Source organism: Podarcis raffonei, chromosome 5 (genome assembly GCF_027172205.1).
Source record: "Podarcis raffonei isolate rPodRaf1 chromosome 5, rPodRaf1.pri, whole genome shotgun sequence".
NCBI classification, from domain to species: Eukaryota; Metazoa; Chordata; class Lepidosauria; order Squamata; family Lacertidae; genus Podarcis; species Podarcis raffonei.
In genome coordinates this window covers 7,690,574-7,709,961 of record NC_070606.1, presented here as the reverse complement: position 1 = coordinate 7,709,961, position 19,388 = coordinate 7,690,574, and the positions used below count along the sequence as shown (strand labels likewise).

General features: G+C 44.5%; 1 protein-coding gene across 1 annotated transcript in view; it reads right to left on the bottom strand.

Moving 5' to 3' along the window:
* The window catches only part of ANO2 (anoctamin 2), a 131,506-nt gene that overhangs the window by 21,695 nt on the left and 90,423 nt on the right, over window positions 1–19,388 (bottom strand). Inside the window, exons 13-17 of the mRNA XM_053387705.1 lie at window positions 10,699–10,773; window positions 8,878–9,079; window positions 6,155–6,266; window positions 4,656–4,713; window positions 3,322–3,422 (exon numbers count right to left, since the gene is read on the bottom strand). Of these exons, the coding sequence (XP_053243680.1) occupies window positions 3,322–3,422; window positions 4,656–4,713; window positions 6,155–6,266; window positions 8,878–9,079; window positions 10,699–10,773 (548 nt within the window). The remainder of the gene's footprint in view (window positions 1–3,321; window positions 3,423–4,655; window positions 4,714–6,154; window positions 6,267–8,877; window positions 9,080–10,698; window positions 10,774–19,388) is intronic.

The window sequence follows — 19,388 nt, the reverse complement described above, 5'->3', positions numbered from 1 at the left end:
AGGATTCCTCGCAAGAAAAGGGGAAAGTTGACGGCTATGCACCAGGGATGTGAGGTAAGAGCTCTCTCTTCCCCACTGCCTGAACTTACTTAAATAAACACATAAAGCATTGTCTGGAAAATAAACTTTGTAGTATAATAATCTAGTATTCTCCAGGAATGACACCAGAGATACCAGCTTAAGGACACACATGAAAAAAGATGCTCAAGGAATGTTTCGCATGCACCATACCTATGAGTAAAAATCCAGGTTAATCCTCTGCTGCCAGGATCTTAACAAAGGGCCACGCTAAACCTTCCTCCCTGCAGACTGCAATAAATCCCTTGAACCTGAAGTATGCATGCTATGCAAAAGAGATTATGATGGAGTGATAGGTCTATTTATTAGCTACCTGTTCAAACAAAAAAGTTTTCTTTACACCTAACCAAAGTGGGGAAGTAATGGCAGGTATTTGTAATAAAAAACCATCAATTGAAAACCTTTGAGGGTGGGGAGCTGGACTTACAGTGCAATGCCAGTGGTGTCCAAACTTTTTTCACAGTTTCTTTCACAGTTGAGCTTTTTTTTAGGATTGAAGTTGTTGAGGTTTTGTTAGGATTTTACCCCACAAAATAAACTGCCACAGCGGCAGGATTAAACCGACCGGCGGGCCAGATTAGGCCCCCAAAACGGACTCTGGTGCAATCCTATGGATGTCTACTCAGAAGTAAGATCTATTTCTTACTCTCATATAAGTGTGTCTGGTGGTGGTCTATTATTAGTAATAGTATTTGGTGGTGGCTGTTAGTGTTTTGTTTTTTCCTCCCCCCCTTTCCTTGTTAACTTTGCAAATATAATAATAATAATAATAATAATAATAATAATAATAATTGTGTGGATTGCAGCCCCCATATTCTTAGTTTTGTTAAGAATGGAAAAAAAGAGAGTTGGACCTCAAACTGGTGCCATATGGAGAATTGAATAAAGGGAAGAAAAATGCTCAATGTGCTTTGACAAATATGTCTTCATTGAGGTTGATGATTCAATCCCTTCCCCTGTTGCTACAAGGTGCTTTGCCAGTTTTAGTTCTCAGGTTGCTTTCAGATCACATCTGGGATCACATCTGAGGAAAGCATATTTGTCAAAAAAAGAGGGAGGGGGGGAGAGCACTGGCTACTTCCATCCAGTATAATGCATTTGCCATTACCAGTCTGAGGTTCACTTTTCATTTTTGCTTTTCTGGCCATTACTGGTGCCACTAATGTTCTGTTTCATTCTTATCTCCCTCTGGTAGGCTGCCTAAAGTAACTATAATGAGAGCCAGTACAGATCATCACTGTGCAGACCTAAAATATGATTAACAAATAACCCCCGTGAGTACATTCTTGGCCGTGTGTCCTGGAAGCTGTGCTCCCTGCCTTGCAGGCCTTTTTCCACCTGGCCTAGGAGGGCGGGGGCTGGATTGACTCCAGCTACAAAAGCTGAGACTGCTGAACAGACTCTTGGGCTGGGGTGTTGTTTGGGGTTCTTTGTTGGGTGGCATACACCACAAAAAGTGGGAAGTGCCAGAAGGCCCTCAGTGCTGGACCTCAGTGTCCTGGCAGAACGATGGGGGTGGAGATACTCCTTCAGGTATACTGGACTGAGGCCAATTAGGGCTTTAAAGGTCAGCACCAACACTTTGAATTGTGCTCGGAAACGTACTGGGAGCCAATGTAGATCTTTCAAGACCGGTGTTATGTGGTCTTGGCAGCTGCTCCCAGTCACCAGTCTAGCTGCTGCATTCTGGATTAGTTGAAGTTTCCGGGTCACCTTCAAAGGTAGCCCCACATAGAGTGCATTGCAGTAATCCAAGTGAGAGATAACTAGAGCATGCACCACTCTGGCGAGACAGATTTCACCGTCTTATGGAAACTCTCTTGACTTCCCTCGTGTTTGCTCAGACGTCTTTGCCAAAGCATTCCAAAATACTTGCCTCACATTCCTGCTACAGATAGCATTGAGAGGCAACCTTGCTTATGACAATGAAGGCTCCTCCCAGTACTGTATCAAACACCTTTTTCACACACGTGTTCCTAAAAAATTGCAATATCATTCTCATTTTTAAATGTGTTGCAAGTAATTTATGTTAATCAATTTACTCATAAGAAACTAATTTGTTAGGGGAAATAAAACCCCAGCACCCTTTCTCTTATGCTAATTAAGTTTGACCTCAGTTGAATTCATTCATTCATTCATTCATTCATTCAGTCATTCATTCGTTTCTTTGTTTGTTTATTTGAATATTGTTAATTTTGCTCACTACTATTTATACAGCTGGGTTTTTTCCTCCATGGATGTTATGTTATATCAAATACTAATGTATTATATGATTCTCTCCACCCTCACCCCGCTCACCCCTCATATAGTATCATGTACTGTATATTTTTCTTTGTTGTAAGACCTTTGGGTGACAAGCAACTAATACGTTTAAACAATAATAATACTGTATGCAAGCAATGATAATATTTCAGTAGGCTTTGGCAAATGGGATCATCTTAATGGTCAAACTGGTCACCCCCCCGACGTCTGTAGAGCTATCGCCCTCACGCCAGGGTGGCACCACAATCACCCAGGGCTATTGCCCAATCATGTCAAAGGGTGATAGTGGGGGAAAGTATAAAAGCAGCAGCGTGACGTGTGCCAGGCTCCTGCTTTGCACTGCCGAACTCCCGCCCACCCTCCCTTTAATTTAGATCCTTTGGCCTTGCTTTGGACTTTGGTTGGTTGCCTGGCTTGAGTCGGGGGCTGGGTAGGAATTTTTTCCATTTGGCAAATTGGCACGGGGCACTTGGTTTTTGCCTACCTCTTAGCAACTGTCACAGCTTTGTAAGGTTTGGCGGTTAGGCATTGGCTTACGGTGAATGGGGGAGGGGAGGTCGGCCATTGCCTGCCCCTCCAGTTTCAAGGGTATTCTGTTAAAGGAATCCGGGGCCTGGTTCCTGTCCGAAGTCCGCTTGAAGGGTGAGGGCCATGCCAGGCCTCTGGGAACACCAGGGGAGATGCAGGCGGGTTCCCCCAAAGCAATTTCCCTTTGGGTGGTTTACCCTTACAGACTTCCTGCAAAGGGGGCAGGAGTCAGATGTTGTCTTGCCAATGCCTAAGCCAATACCGCTCTCATTCCTGTAATCAATAAAGTTGTGGCCAAATTTTTGCCCAAAAAACCTTAAACAAAATATCCGTGTCCGTGCGAATTTCTTTATTCTTATGGGGGGGTCGGCTTGGGGGTCTTGCCAAGCAAACCAAAAGCCACGACATGATACCTTACAGAAACAAGAGCATGAATGTGAATGAAATACATACGGAACTCCAATTTCAAAGATGTTATTTTGGATCAGCTGTTTCCCCAACATGATAATGCTCAGCTGAATGCAAAGCTCCATCAAGCAGCCTCCAGGAGCACACTAGAGGGCAAGAGAAAGGGCAAGACACAAGACCACTAAGTAGAGGTTTCCGGAGAGTGGGTAATGCGGGGGGGGGGGGACACCCGCAGTGCTATTGCTTGTTACTGCCGCAGGACATGCAAGCAACTGGGCATTCCCACATACCCGTCCTTTTCGCTCTATAGGACGCACCGGACCATAGGACGCACCGGACCATAGGAGGGAGAGAACAGGGAAATTTTTTCCCCTTGTTCTCCCCCTCTAAAACAAGGTGCGTTCAAGAGCAGGTTGGGGAACAGCACAAAGGCTACGCAGCCTTGCTGCTGCCCCCTGAGCTTGTGGGGCTGGCGGTGGGGGGAAGCGCTGCTTTCCCCCACCACCAGCCTCAAAGATCCCTGAAGCCTTTGGAGCGCAGCTGCACTCCAAAGGCTTGAGGCTTCGGGGACAGCCTTTCAAGCCTCCGCAGGGCAGCGGGGTGCCAGGCTCCGAAGGCTTGCGGATAGCTTCCTGAAGCCTGGAGAGCGAGAGGGGTCAGTGCGCACCGACCCCTCTCGTTCTCCAGGCTTCAGCGAAAGCCTGCATTCACTCCATAGGACGCACACACATTTCCCCTTCATTTTTCGAGGGGAAAAAGTGTGTCCTATAGAGCGAAAAATACGGTATTTCCCAAGCATCAATCTGAGCTTCAGGAAAACGGCAGCTTTAGCAAACCCAGCTGATAATAATTACACCCTTATATGTTTTTGCCTCCAGATAATCAGAATTAGAATATTACATACTTTCAAGCAGCACAGCAGATTTATGAAATATCTATTTTGGCGATGCAGGAATCTGTCCAGTTTCTCCCATTTACTCATTTTCCCCCCATCTTAAATCCAGTTCGTCCCATTTCTATACCAGTTTGAGTTATGTGTGTGTATTTAATGAAAATTCAGCAGCCTCTTAGTCTATGTTTCTCCTGGTACACATTTTGGTATGCCATTTTACCTAATGTAACACATTGTACAAGCAATTGTAATAGAATGCATATATATACATTTTTATGCCCACTTTCTCCTAATACATACTTCTGTGTATGTTTCTTGGTTAGTGAACTACACAGCAAAACTCAGAGAAGAGCATATTTTGAAGGATAGCTGTGTTCCTATATTATTTTGGATGCGTGAATTCAGTTAGATTCACGTTAAAATGCAAAGCAAACTGAATCCCTCTCCCTTCTCTATTTCAAAGTAAAATTTAAAATTGGATAAATACCTCTTCCATTCGGTAACCAGCAAATACGTACACATAATGTCCAGGTCGGCCTACAAACCTGAGAACAAGCACACACATCTGGATTAAATCAGTATCAGAATGATTAATTAAAATAGCTTATTTTGTGCAGCCAAATGATGAATACTGTTTTAAAATAAATAGAGGACCATTATAGACTGCAAGAAGATCAAACCTCTCCATTCTGAAGGAAATCAGCCCTGAGTGCTCACTGGAAGGACAGATCCTGAAGCTGAGGCTCCAGTACTTTGGCCACCTCATGAGAAGAGAAGACTCCCTGGAGAAGACCCTGATGTTGGGAAAGATGGAGGGCACAAGGAGAAGGGGGCGACAGAGGACGAGATGGTTGGATAGTGTTTTCGAGGTTACCAGCATGAGTTTGACCAAACTGCGGGAGGCAGTGGAGGACAGGAGTGCCTGGCGTTCTCTGGTCCATGGGGTCACGAAGAGTCGGACATGACTAAACGACTAAACAACAACAACAACAAATATTTTATAACTAACTAAGGCTGCAATAGTGGGACGCGGGTGGCACTGTGGTCTAAACCACTGAGCCTAGGGCTTGCCGATCGGAAGGTCACCGGTTCGAATCCCCGTGACAGGGTGAGCTCCCATTGCTTGGTCCCTGCTCCTGCCAACCTAGTAGTTCGAAAGCACTTCACCAATGTCTGTCACAACCCCCTTCTGGAGCAGTCTCTGTGTGCTGCCTGTGGGTGTCCTTGAGAAAAACACCTGCGTGCCCCCTTAACTTATAAGAGGGGAGGTGCTCGCATCTGCTATACTCCCTCTGCAACAGTCCATTCCCAAGACACGAGGCACGAATGCAGGAACCCCACATGTCACAAAGAGCCCAGAGGTCTGTCAACCTTTGCCGACACCCTGGCTAAACACAACCCACACCCTGAGCAGGCATAAGGAGAATTCACATGAGGGAGAAGCCTCACTTCTCAGTGGGCTTTTTGGAGATTGCCAGGACCAGTTTGATTCTCTCCATCTGCTTCCAGCCGCTCCCCAATCCATGCAGTGAGGTGTCATAAACAGAACATATGTATATTGAATTTTGCAATGTGTAAATATCAAATGTGGTAGAGGAGACTCTTGAGAGTCCCATGGGCTGCAAGAAGATCAAATCTATCCATTCTTAAGGAAATCAGCCCTGAGTGCTCATTGGAAGGACAGATCGTGAAGCTGAGGCTCCAATACTTTGGCCACCTCATGAGAAGAGAAGACTCCCTGGAAAAGACCCTGATGTTGGAAAAGATGGGGGGCACAAGGAGAAGGGGACGACAGAGGACGAGATGGTTGGATAGTGTTCTCGAAGCTACGAACATGAGTCTGACCAAACTGTGGGAGGCAGTGGAAGACAGGAGTGCCTGGCGTGCTCTGGTCCATGGGGTCACAAAGAGTCGGACACGACTAAACAACTAAACAACAATAACAACAAATATCAACTTTCTGCTAAAGAATCATATTCAACCCACCTTCCTTTAAAAAATGCCACGTAAAAAATTGGTGCATAGGAGTTCACAAATTTCAGAAGGAAAGCTTTCATAATTAAATGCTCCTCGAAGGTTTTTTCAGTTTTGGGTATCTCTGTCGTGAAGAAAGCAGAAAGATGGATGAATGGAAACAACTGATAATTTATGTGATACATAATAAACCAATGAATCATATTCCGTGATCAAAGGGGATGCTGAAAAGTTTGCAAAATGTCATATGTACATCTGAAAGAAGGATCAAAACCTGTTTGGGAGAACAGTGGTACCTTGGGTTAAGTACTTAATTTGTTCCGGAGGTCCGTACTTAACCTGAAACTTTTCTTAACCTGAAGCACCACTTTAGTTAATGGGGCCTCCTGCTGCCACTGCGCAGCCGGAGCACGATTTCTGTTCTCATCCTGAAGCAAAGTTCTTAACCTGAAGCACTATTTCTGGGTTAGCGGAGTCTGTAACCTGAAGCATCTGTAACCTGAGGTACCACTGTACAGGGTTCTTTGCTTCCATGCTGTGCTCAGAGAGAGAGAAGGAAGTTAAATACACTTTCTCTCTGACTTGGCTTTCATCCTCAGCTTTCAGGTACGGAGTCAAGCATGGGTAGCCAACACCCACATTTTGTTTCTGTCCTACTGATGCTTACTTCATATTCTTCTCCAGATGATAATAGTAGTAGTAGTAGTAGTAGTAGTAGTAGTAGTAGTAATAATAATAATAATAATAATAATAATAATAATAATTTCATTATTTATACGCTGTCCACCTGACTTGGTTGCCCCAGCCACTCTGGAGAGCTTCCAGCAAAATATAAAAACACAAAAAACATCAAACATCAAAAACTTCCCTATACAGTACACGGCTGCCTTCAGATGTCTTCTAAAAGTTGTAGTTATGTATTTCCTTGACATCGGATGGGAGGGCGTTCTACAGGGTGGGCGCCACTACTGAAAAGGCCCTCTGCCTCGCTTCCTGTAACTTCACTTCTCGCAGTGAGGGAACCCCCAGAAGGCCCTTGGAGCTGGACCCCAGTGTCCGGGCTCAGGACTTGATTATTGCAATACACTCTACTCAGAGCTGCTCTTGAGGCTGTTGTGGAAGTTGCAGAATGTGCTGCGGTCTGGCTGTTGATTGGAGCTTCTTATTGACAGCATGTGACCCCACTGCTGAAGAATCTGCACTGGTTGCCAATATGTCACAGGCCAGATTTCAGGTGTGACTCTTACACTTGGGAGAAGCCTTTCTCCATACATTCCTGTGCATTATTTGATATCTGCTGGAGAAGCCTTGATTACTCTTCCTTATGGCATCCACGAGGAATTGGGCCTTTAGTCTAGCAGCACCTACAATGCGGAATTCATTGCCTTCATATATTAGGCAGACATCCTGTGTCTAGTTTTAGATGGCAGCCCCAAAACAATTTTATTTACACAAGCTTACCCTGTCTTTCAACTCTGCGCCATGTTTTTCTGATATTTGCCTGTTGTGTTTTGATTCTATGCACACTGTTTTGACACCCTCCTTGCTTGATTTAGCAATATAAAAAATTACATGGAAATAAATATGTGGCCGGGACGCGGGTGGCGCTGTGGGTTAAACCACAGAGCCTTGGACTTGCTGATCAGAAGGTCGGTGGTTCGAATCCCTGCGCCGGGGTGAGCTCCCGTTGCTTGGTCCCTGCTCCTGCCAACCTAGCAGTTTGAAAGCACGCCAAAAAGTGCAAGTAGATAAATAGGTACCGCTCTGGCGGGAAGGTAAACAGCGTTTCTGTGAGCTGCTCTGGTTCGCCAGAAGCGGCTTAGTCATGCTGGCCACATGACCCGGAAGCTGTATGCCGGCTCCCTCGGCCAGTAAAGCGAGATGAGCGCCGCAACCCCAGAGTCGGTCACGACTGGACCTAATCATCAGGGGTCCCTTTACCTTTACCTTAAATATATGGCAGACTTCCATGAGGCCAGAGACCATGTCTCAGTTGCCTTGCAATGGTGCTGGGGTTTCCTCCCAGCCTTGGGCTTGCTTTTGCACAACTTCCAAGATTCAGATTCAGCAAGCAGTGGAAGAATGAAGGAATGCAAAGAGTCAGGGAGTGGGCAGTAGCCATGAGCAGTTAGCCATGAGATGGATAGGAAATTGTGTCAAAGCCTTATCACTTGTCTATTGGCAGTCTCCCTTCTGTGGATCTTCTGAACGGAAGTGGAACAAATAACAAAAGTGTGATACATTAACTACCGTAACTGTGTGAATCTGCCCTTGGCAAAAAGGTGCTTGCAACTGTTTATGCCCATAAGTCTTTTCTGAATTCTAGTGCTTCTAGGTTGGTGGCTAATAGCTGTTCTTTTGTAGTTAACTGGAAGCAAAATTGTAACTGACTTGCTACATTATCCGGGATGTTGCACTCAGCTATGATCCTTCTATGCTACTGCCCCTTCTTCTTCTTTAGTCAATAACTGAACAATTGAACCACCAACCTTCTGGTTAAAAGCCAGTTGCACTAACCCATTGTGCCACATTACTGATACTATTGTTGAGGAATCCCTTATAAACGTCTGGGGAATTTCAGCATTTTGCAAAATATAGTACAATATAAAACTCCTGCTCTCAATTGAAGGAGGTTTGAATATTATAGAATGAATGAAAAATCCTACTTTGTGGGACAAAAACATTATTGGCAAGAAGCAGAACATATGCACTTATGAAGGGTGAAAAAGCATTACCCATTTCTGTCAACCATTTGGCAACCATTCCATAAATCTCATCTAGGATAAGTATCACAACAAGGTTAATGATGACAGCCGTTGCTGTCACCGTCACTCGGACGTTAGACTTGGTTGACTCGTTGGGACTCATGGATAGTGCTGCCGCTGTAGTTATCCGGTACACAATCACACCAAAGACCAAGGAAAACGTCAGTGAAATCTGAAAAGAGACACACAGGTATTCATAGAAATGCATACATTCAAGCATTTTTGCGCATACAGTACATCTACTTGCCGCAGTTAATGAGCTTGAATGGCGTTAGAGAGCCCAAGGGCCCACATATTAAGCAGCTTCCTCTGCTAAAGGAAATGCTCTGCACATGGCTGGCCAATGGGTTTTCTCCATTGACCTTTTAGGTTTGGATTAAATAGTATTGGTGCAGGGCTGTCACTGTTTATGCCACCACAACATCTTCCAGTTTGGCGATCTCAATTCTGAACTACATGGGCATAGGAGCACCACTAATTCTAGGAAATTCAGTCCTGGCTAGAACTACCGAGCCTCAATTTTGCATGTGCATCTTAATGTGCCCCTAGAACACATGAACAAATGTGGTTGTTTATCCTGTTGAGGGCATGCTGTCCTTCAAGGACTCTTTTGGTGACCCACACGGTAGGGCCTTCTGGTGAGTCTGCGTCTCCATTATTGGCAGTCTATGCCATTGGTCAGAGAACTATTATTCTCCTTGTTGGATCTGTAAAGGATGACTGCTATTAGCATATTTAAAGGTAAATGTAAAGGGACCCCTGACCATTAGGTCCAGTCGCGGATTACTCTGGGGTTGCGGCGCTCATCTCGCTTTATTGGCCGAGGGAGCTGGAGTACAGCTTCCAGGTCATGTGGCCAGCATGACTAAGCCGCTTCTGGTGAACCAGAGCAGCACATGGAAACACCGTTGACCTTCCCGCCAGAGTGGTACCTATTTATCTACTTGCACTTGACATGCTTTCAAACTGCTAGGTTGGCAGGAGCAGGGACCGAGCAACGGGAGCTCACCCCATAGTGGGGATTTGAACTGCCAACCTTCTGATTGCCAATCAGAAGCTGACTCTTACTCCAACACTGGCAAGGGAACATCATCTTCAACTGCACTGGAAGGCAACAGGCTAGTTGACTGACACAGACCAGCCACATGCCACTCTGCCTGGCACCTCCTTGGCACCTGCTCAAATGCTGCAATGCAACACCTGTGGCCCCAGTGCACAGGACATGAGTAAAGCAACACATATATTATGTGCAATATCTGCTGGAGTTTGTGGCCTGGACTGTCTCTCTCTCTGCCTGGTAGTTCAGTTAGGGTCTTTCCCAGTGATGCTTTTTGTGATGCATTGGGAGAAGGTGACTAGATAAGACAACCAGGCAATCCAGGGACCAAAATGCAAGTATTAAATGCAAAATGCAAGCCTGGGTGGCAGCTCAGGAAGATGGTGATTGGGGAGTGGCTCAGGCAAAGAGCAAGAACAATGCCACCACTGTGCTCCAACTTCTATGGTCTGAGATGTTTTGGGAGGGGCAGCCATGATCTGGCAAATGAGCGGGTAATTGAACCAATCTGGCACCAAGCACTGAATCTGGACTTTGTGGTGCAATTGACATTTTTAACTTTTGCAATTCTTAGTCCATCACCAATTCAGTCTAAAAGAAGGACACACTGAGGGAAAACAGCAAAGGTAATGCATATGATAGAGAATATTGATTCAGTCTGAAGATCCATGCAGTCAGGGCAAATTTAATATAGGCCACTGTTAAAAAAGCAAGGAAATAAAATGCAAAATTACCATAAATAAGATAGATGCAAAGTTCACTAGATAGCCAGGGGTACGGTCTTTCCAGGTCAGTTTTTCCTTCTCATCCTAGTACAAGCCATAATAGGGAAAACATCAGTTATGATACTAAGTAAATAAATAAGGTGAAAAGTTAAGCGCAATTTGGAATCAGTGTGATGAAATACAGTGCAATCATAAACAGTTTATTCAGAAGTCCCACTGGGTGTTATTCAACTAAGTTTTAACTACCTTAATCAAGTTTCTTAATTTTAATGGGTCTACTCTGAGTAAAACTTAGTTCACTATCACTGATGGATTCCAGTAGATCTTAGTCCCTAATAAGTGTGCAAATGATTTCTGCCTTAGTTGCTACTATGCCTCCTTCCTTGCCTTCAATTAGATTTTATCTGTTAATCTGGGTTTTTCTTAGTTTCTTGTTTTCCCACTCTTAAATTCAGTCCTTCACATCTCCACACCATTTTTTATTTTTTTAAAGTGCGCGTGAAAATTTATCAGTGTTTAAGTGTGTCACTGCGATATTTGGAGATGTGCATATTTCTGTGCTCTCATTCCCATATTGTTTTGGGAAGTGCAAATTGGGTAGATTCATACATCAAAATGCAAACCGAACCAAATTTCTTGTTCATCCCAAATTTTACCCAATATATGAAGACACATTACTCTCCTACGATCTATAATTGAAAAAGCAGACTGAATTTTTACTGTAGACGTTTCTTCCCTAGGTCCCCCCGCTCATTTTTTTAAATTAGAAATTAAGAACTACTATTTGTCTTATTTCATTGTCTTCTCTGGCTTACTCATTCTGTCAGCAAGCAAATCTATTATGGTCTGCCTTCTACACATTATATCACTAACATGCCTTTCATGTCATGTAGCAGCACCAGTAAATAAAGTTGTGCTTGTGACCAGCAAAATATGTCCCTCCAACCCCCACACCACACAAAGAAACACACAGCAAGATCCACATATTCACAGCTGCTTATATTATTTTCCTAAATACGGCTATGCCATGACTTCTGAAACCTGGGTGGCCAACTCCCGACAGACTGCGATCTACTCACAGAGTTAAAAACTGGCAGTGATCGGCCCCCTTTTTGGGAGTTCAGGTCAAAGTTGTTGTTGATCTTTTTTTAGGGGACCCAAACTTGTTGAGCTTCGTTGGGGGGAGCCAGTGACCTACCAGTAATCTAAGAAAGACGTCCAGTGATCTTCCGGTAGATCACGATCTACCTGTTGGACAGGCCTGATCTAAGTCATGTGGCTGGCTGAATCGAAGACTTTTTCCACCAAAAGGGTGCACCTATTTCTTAAAAACACATCTGCTTTTGCAAATCCCAATCTCTCCCTGCCCCCCCCCCAAACCATCAGCAGAAGCGGCCAAAGAATAGCTGCAGGTATTCATTTTCATAATGCAACTATGGTCAGAAGGGGACACGGGTGGCGCTGTGGGTTAAACCACTGAGCCTAGGACTTGTCAATCAGAAGGTCGGCGGTTCGAATCCCCGTGACGGGGTGAGCTCCCATTGCTCGGTCCCTGCTCCTGCCAGCCTAGCAGTTCAAAAGCACGTCAAAGTGCAAGTAGATAAATAGGTACCGCTCCGGCGGGAAGGTAAACGGCGTTTCCGTGCGCTGCTCTGGTTCGCCAGAAGTGACTTAGTCATGCTGGCCACATGACCCGGATGCTGTACGCCAGCTCCCTCGGCCAATAAAGCGTCGCAACCCCGGAGTCGGTCACGACTGGACTTAATGGTCAGGGGTCCCTTTACCTTTATGGTCAGAAGACAAACTAAGGGGACCTGTGTTATAACCCTCTGGAAATCTTGTATGTGTCATGATGACTCAGGACTGCTTGCATATAAGAAAACTGGATGAGGACAAAACTCAGCTGCTATGATTCTTCCTCTCCCGACCTCCCCTCCACCTTATTTTGAGGGGGGTGGGAAGCGTGTGGATGCAAGGCCTATGTACATATGAATGTATGAATAGTACAGAAAGTCAAAGAAGCACTGAATGCATAAATATGCCTTGGAAAAAGTTAGGCCACCGGTTCAGCTGGGCCAATGATGCTTATACCATCTGGCAGTGGCTCAGGAAAATGCCCTTCCTAGCTCTGGCGACTTAAGTTTCCCTCTTTGTGATTTGGGCTGTTCAATGTTCATTTTAACACAAGCTTTGCAGATATAACACAGCCTTCTATATAGAAATTTCAAGCTACAATCCTAAATATCCAGACCTACCCAGGAAAAAGTTCCACTGAACTCAGTGAGTCCGATATACGATTGAACTGCTGACTGTTTTTTTACACCATTTTTTAAAAATAGTTTTAAAATCCCAAGAAAACAGATGTCTTAAAGAGAACATACAAGGGATTGACTCAGGAACTTTATGTGCCCTGCCACTTCCCATATTGCCAGAATATTCACTGTAGAATGGCTGCTATTGAGCATTATATGAGAAATCATGTGCCATTGTAACAACATTTAATTTTCTTTTTAACTGATTGTTTAACAAAGCCACAACTGATTCATTTTAACTTATCCACTTCTTATATTTAAGTAAGCAAGCCAACCAAACACAATTACTTAAAGTTGACTGAAACGAAGAGGATATATTTCAAATTAATTAAACGGTTCAACCAAGCAAAGCTAAGTAAGCTTTGGTTGGTACGTTGCAAAGCCCATAAAAATAGATTAACTTTTGAACTTCATTTGAAGAGTTCAATTTTGTTTCTGTGGGGTTTTTCTGTGTCACAAAATCAATAAAATATCACCCTCCCTACATATTTTACTTATGAAAGGAGCATTTTTACTAGGTTAATTATTGGAACAATAAACAGATACCAAAGCGACAGAGCAATTTTTAAGACTATAATTTCCTTTTAATTACTCCAGTACCATAGCAGTATTTGAACTGGATAGTCATTAAAGTTACTAACATACAGCTTTAAGATTAATGTCATGTGCCTACATCTGCTCTTCCACAAACTGTCAAATAAAATCACAATTATTCTGCTGCCTTCACAATGCTTTTCCTGCTGAAATTAAAATAAAATAAAATGCCTTGGTAAACAGGTTCCACCTGTCCAAGCTTTTACATCTCTTGACAGAAAGTATTTTATCACAAATCTATTGCAAAAATTACCCATTCAACCAACATTATTTGCTATAATAAAATCAAATTTGGCCTAATGGAAATAAGCCAGTTGGCAAATTTACTTTGCAATTTGTATTGCTCAAATTACAATGTTATGCTGAAGTCTCTTAGCAGCACTTAATGGTCCTTTCGCCTGCCTCTAGGTTACAGATATTTTCCTCAGTAGTATTGGAGGAACCTAACAGGGGGGAAGTGTTGAAACGGTACCTAGAGAATAATTCACTGTCTTGCCAAATCCTTCCTTCCCTATCCAACACACAATACAGTGGGCGCTCCGGTTGCGAATGTGATCTGTGCGGGAAGCACGTTCGCAACCCGCAGCGTCCGCAACCCACAGCGCTGCATCTGTGCATGCGCAGGTTGCAATTCGACGATTCTGCGCATGCGCAAAGTGTGATTTAGTGCTTCTGCGCATGCGCTAAAACCCGGAAGTAACCCGTTCCAGTATTTCCAGGTTCGGGGCAGAGCGCAAGCCGAAATTGCGCAACCCGAAGCGTCTGTAACTCAAGGTATGACTGTACTCTTACATTAGATATACACTTTTCCTGTTTTGTCGACACATAATGACACTCACTGATTTTACCCAGCAAACCACTGAACTGGTTGCAACTGTCCAGATGTTGGCCTCAGCTACATTAGTAAAGAAAAACCATTTTGTATGCATAATAATAATAATTTATTATTTATAACCCACACATCTGGCTGGGTCCCCCCAGCCACTCCGGGCGGCTTCCAACAAAACACTAAAATACAATAACCTATTAAACATTAAAAGCTTCCCTAAACAGGGCTGCCTTCAGATGTCTTCTAAAAGTTTGGTAATTATTTTTCTCTTTAACAACTGGTGGGAGGGTGTTCCACAGGGTGGGTGCCACTACCGAGAAGGCCCTCTGCCTGGTTCCCTGTAACTTGGCTTCTTGCAGCGAGGGAACTGCCAGAAGGCCCTCGGCGCTGGACCTCAGTGTCCGGGCAGAACGATGGAGGTAGAGACGCTCCTTCAGGTATACTGGACCTGCATTATAAAACACTGTGGCACCATTGAGGAGATTTCACCCCTCCCATATCCAAGAATCTGCTGATGAGTTTGGTGATTTTCCAGAGAGGAGGGGCGGTGTTCTGCTCTCTACTTATTCCGCTCCAGCCTAACATCAAAGAATCAGTCAGTGTGTCGGAGAGAGAGAGACTGAGTGTTAAGAGATTGTGTGTATAGATAAGGTTGCTGCTAAGAGCAGCTGCAGACACTCAGTGCAGTTCAGCATTTTTAGTTTAGACCTCATTTAGCTCTGTATATAGTTTGTATCGTTGTAGATAGAATAAAGAAGATATTCTACAGAGCTGCTCTCCGAGTCGTTTATGCTCTGCTAGACTCTGCTGTACTCTGCTGTGCGACGACTGTCTTCTTGTGGAAGTGAATCCGGTGCTCACAACTCTAAGCTGTGAGTCCACAGCACTTTAACCTGTTCCTGTGGAGAAGGTGGTCTCTGGAAGTGCTACCCAGCTCGCCTAGCCCAGTCGGGGCTGAGTGGATGAGTCCAGTTGGTGGCACTGGCTCAGGGGCGATGCTGACAACCATATGGTTCTTTCGCCAACTTGATTTCCCTTTACGAAGTTTACCACTCTTTTAACTGAAATGCTTCTTTCATGTGTCTAGATCCAGCCGTTATATAGGATATGATACTACAGTCCTGAGAAACCCAGGAGGATAATTCCCACAGCGAGGAACAACATTTTCCCAATACCACCTTCCAAAACCTTCTGCTGGAATCACCATAATTAACGACTGTGGGACTCTGGCTGGCAGACTCAACTCCGAGAATGTGACTCAGCCACAAAAAAGTTATTGACAGTGATTAAAAGTGACAAGCGAAAGAAGGACGCTCAGGCCTTCTCACATTCACTGGCTTCTCCTTCTCTCCAGAGGCCTCGTGTCCTGGGCTGCCCTTCATATGTCTGATACTTTCCCTGTAACTCCTCTGAGTGTATTTTCCTTTCTACAGGATCTACAACATGATATAATTGTCAGTTTAGATGACACTCCTTATATTAACTCCTATACAACATGCAACTATTAATGCCCCTTAAAAATAGATGAACTATAAAAAAAAGGTAAAGGTACCCTTGACAGACTCTAGGGTTGTGCGCCCATCTCACTTAAGAGGCCAGGGGCCAGCGCTGTCCAGAGACACTTCCGGGTCACGTGGCCAGCGTGACAAAGCTGCATCTGGCGAGCCAGCGCAGCACACGGAAACGCCGTTTACCTTCCCGCTAGTAAGCGGTCCCTATTTATCTACTTGCACCCGGAGGTGCTTTCGAACTGCTAGGTTGGCAGGCGCTGGGACCGAGCAACGGGAGCTCACCCTGCCGCGGGGATTCGAACCGCCGACCTTTCGATCGGCAAGCCCTAGGCACTGAGGCTTTTACCCACAGCGCCACCCGCGTCCCCAGATGAACTATAATATATTATTAAAAAGGAGTAACAGCAAGGATCAGATTCTAATCAAGGAGACCTGATGAGAATAAGACTTCAAATGCGATCTGGGTACCCCTTTGGGAGCACTGAGTTTTTGTTCTTCTTTACCGCAATGTAAGAATTGGGGCCCTACTAGCATTTACACCAAATTTCACCAAAATACAAATTTTCACGGCAAATGTAGAACATTATGTTTGGGGGCAGGAGGAATCTGAGGCATTTGAGAGACCAGCAACATATATTGGATGGGAGGGGCAGTTTGCACATCCTGAACGGTGATTCATGGAGGACCTGAATGGAGACCATTGGGCAAGCTGTTTTGTGTGTGCCACTCTCTGCCTCTCATCATCAGCCAGGAGTCCTGGGGGACGAGGTCCAAGGTTACTGAAGAAGTTCCATTAAGTGTGCAATGGCTGCAAAACCTGGGACCAAATTTGCCTATTATTTCCCCCTAAACTTAATTTTGAAGGAATAAGAAATACCGTATTTTTTTCTCTATAAGACTCACTTTTTCCCTTCTAAAAAGTAAGGGGAAATGTGTGTGCGTCTTATGGAATGAATGCAGGCTGCGCAGCTATCCCAGAAGCCAGAACAGCAAGAGGGATTGCTGCTTTCGCTGCACAGCGATCCCTCTTGCTGTTCTGGCTTCTGAGATCAGAATATTTTTTTTTTCTTGTTTTCCTCCTCCAAAAACTAGGTGCGTCTTGTGGTCTGGTGCATCTTATAGAGTGAAAAATATGGTAATTTAAATTTTAAAAATATCCGGGGAAGACCTGCATATCTCTCCCTTAGCACAGACACCCTCACCCCAAGTCTGATCCTATGACTGATGTGGATCTCAGACATAGAGTGTTACCCACATTGTTATTCCCTTTTCTGTATTAATTTTGCTATTAAAAAAACAAGTCTGCACAGCACTAATCACTTACATTGGCACATACAATCCAACAAAACTCAATGGTGCTAATGGAACAACCTCTTAAACTTAAAAGCATCAATGTGGCTGCAGAATGGAATCATCCTAATACCGTTTCATTTGTGCCCAAGCAAGGACAACCAAATCAGCAACAGATTAGGCATCTGGAAACTTTTAACGAAACGTGCATCGTTATTAGGAAAAGGTTTGTTTTTCTTCTGCTGGGCATCATTCCTTAATGTTTTGTTCACCACAAATGAGCTTGATAAGATAGGAGAAAGCTAAACAAAGAACAAGTTACTTGTTTGTGCAAGGAAACAAGTTTGTTTTACATTTTTGAAAGGTGAAATTCAGAATGGCATTAACTTCAGGGTATGACAGTAGCGACAAAACCAACTGAATTTGGCAATCTGCTTTACTAAGGGCAGGAAATGTTCTGTTCCTGATGGATAAAGTTCAAGCCAGGCAGAACCTACTTGACCCCATGGCTTTTCTGCTTTTCCAATGAGTACCTAATACTAGATTCTCAATATTTGATGTGGAAAACTCCATGGCAACACATTACATGCACATGTGCGCGCGCGCGCACGCACACACACACACACAGAGTTTTCAAGATGTGCAAATGTGCTCAATGAGCACTGTCATGAAGTGATATAAAATGACAAGCATATTTCTAAAGCCCAAACCTATGTATGTTGTGTCTCAACAGGCTTGTGCTACGCAAAGTTAGGATATGGCATCACCCTGGGACCTGCAATGTGCGGCAGAGGACTCTGATGAGGATGAAGCTCAGGTTTCTTCTTCAGTGGGGAGAACTATCCATATGCCATTTGGGACTCTTCCAACCAGATGACACAGCCGTACCGAAGAACATGACCGCCCATCGACCAGCCTTGTGGAAGTCAAAGACTGCAAAACGAGCGTCAGGTAACAACCCCGACAGCTCCTCTAGGCAGGCAGAGCTGACCACACTACATAGAGCTTCAGCTCCTTGCTGGGGCAACAACTTCAGCCAGCTAAACAAGGGTGTTGTTTTTCTCTGCCCTCTGTGCAAGACAACCTCTGATTGCACCTTGTTTGCTATGGTTTGATTTTGCAAATGTTGACTGGACTTGATTTGCTTCACCTGCCTCTGATCTGACTTCACCGGATGCTACCTGCTTCAGGTATGGGTCTCAGGCACGGGTAGGCAAACTAAGGCCCGGGGGCCGGATCCAGCCCCATCGCCTTCTCAATCCGGCCCATGGATGGTCCGGGAATCAGCTTGTTTTTACATAAGTAGAATGTGTCCTTTTATTTAAAATGCATCTCTGGGTTATTTGTGGGGCATAGAAATTTGTTCATTTCCTCCCAAAAAATATAGTCCGCCCCCCAACAAAGTCTGAGGGACAGTGGACCGGCTCCCTGCTGAAAAAGCTTGCTGACCCCTGGCCTCAGGTACTCATAGAAGAAGACAGGTTAAGGTATACCAACAATCAGGCAGGCTAGCACATTTCAGAATGGCTTGCTGTCAGCTAGGTGAAATATTGCCTTATGCACACACTGTTTGGGAAATTTTAGAACTCCTCAATCTGCATTGCTAATGGAGAAGATATCTAACTAATCGTTTTATCTATCATCAGTTCTCCTATTTGCAAACTCGGGTGTTGAGTGCTGACAGAATTGGAGCCAAATGCATTCCACAGCTAAGTCTGACTTGGGAGCCCTTCTTCCAATTAGTGGTTGATGTTTGTAATTACTCTGGGGCGAGAGAGAAGCACTATATTCATGTTGCTATTATTATAAGGAGATGCTAGCCAGGTCCCACACATAGCAGCTCGTATTGGGGCAACAGAAACAGGTCTCTTGCTATCCTCAGCAGCCCAGCTGACACTCGCCAGACCCAATTTTAAATTGCTGGCAATGAGGGTAGCTGGATTTTCACATCCTTGCCTCTCACTCTCAGCTCCCATCTCCAATATGAGAAAGACAACAACACTGGCCTACTTTACACATCTGGTGTAAAGATTACCAAGGTCAGGTAGTTCAGAAAGCAGTCAACCAAATGGCACTCTCCTAGTGGTAAGGAAGCAAATTTCAGTCTCGTAGTTCTTGGTCGCAACTAGGGCCAGGGCCTTTTCAGTACTGGCCCCGACTTGG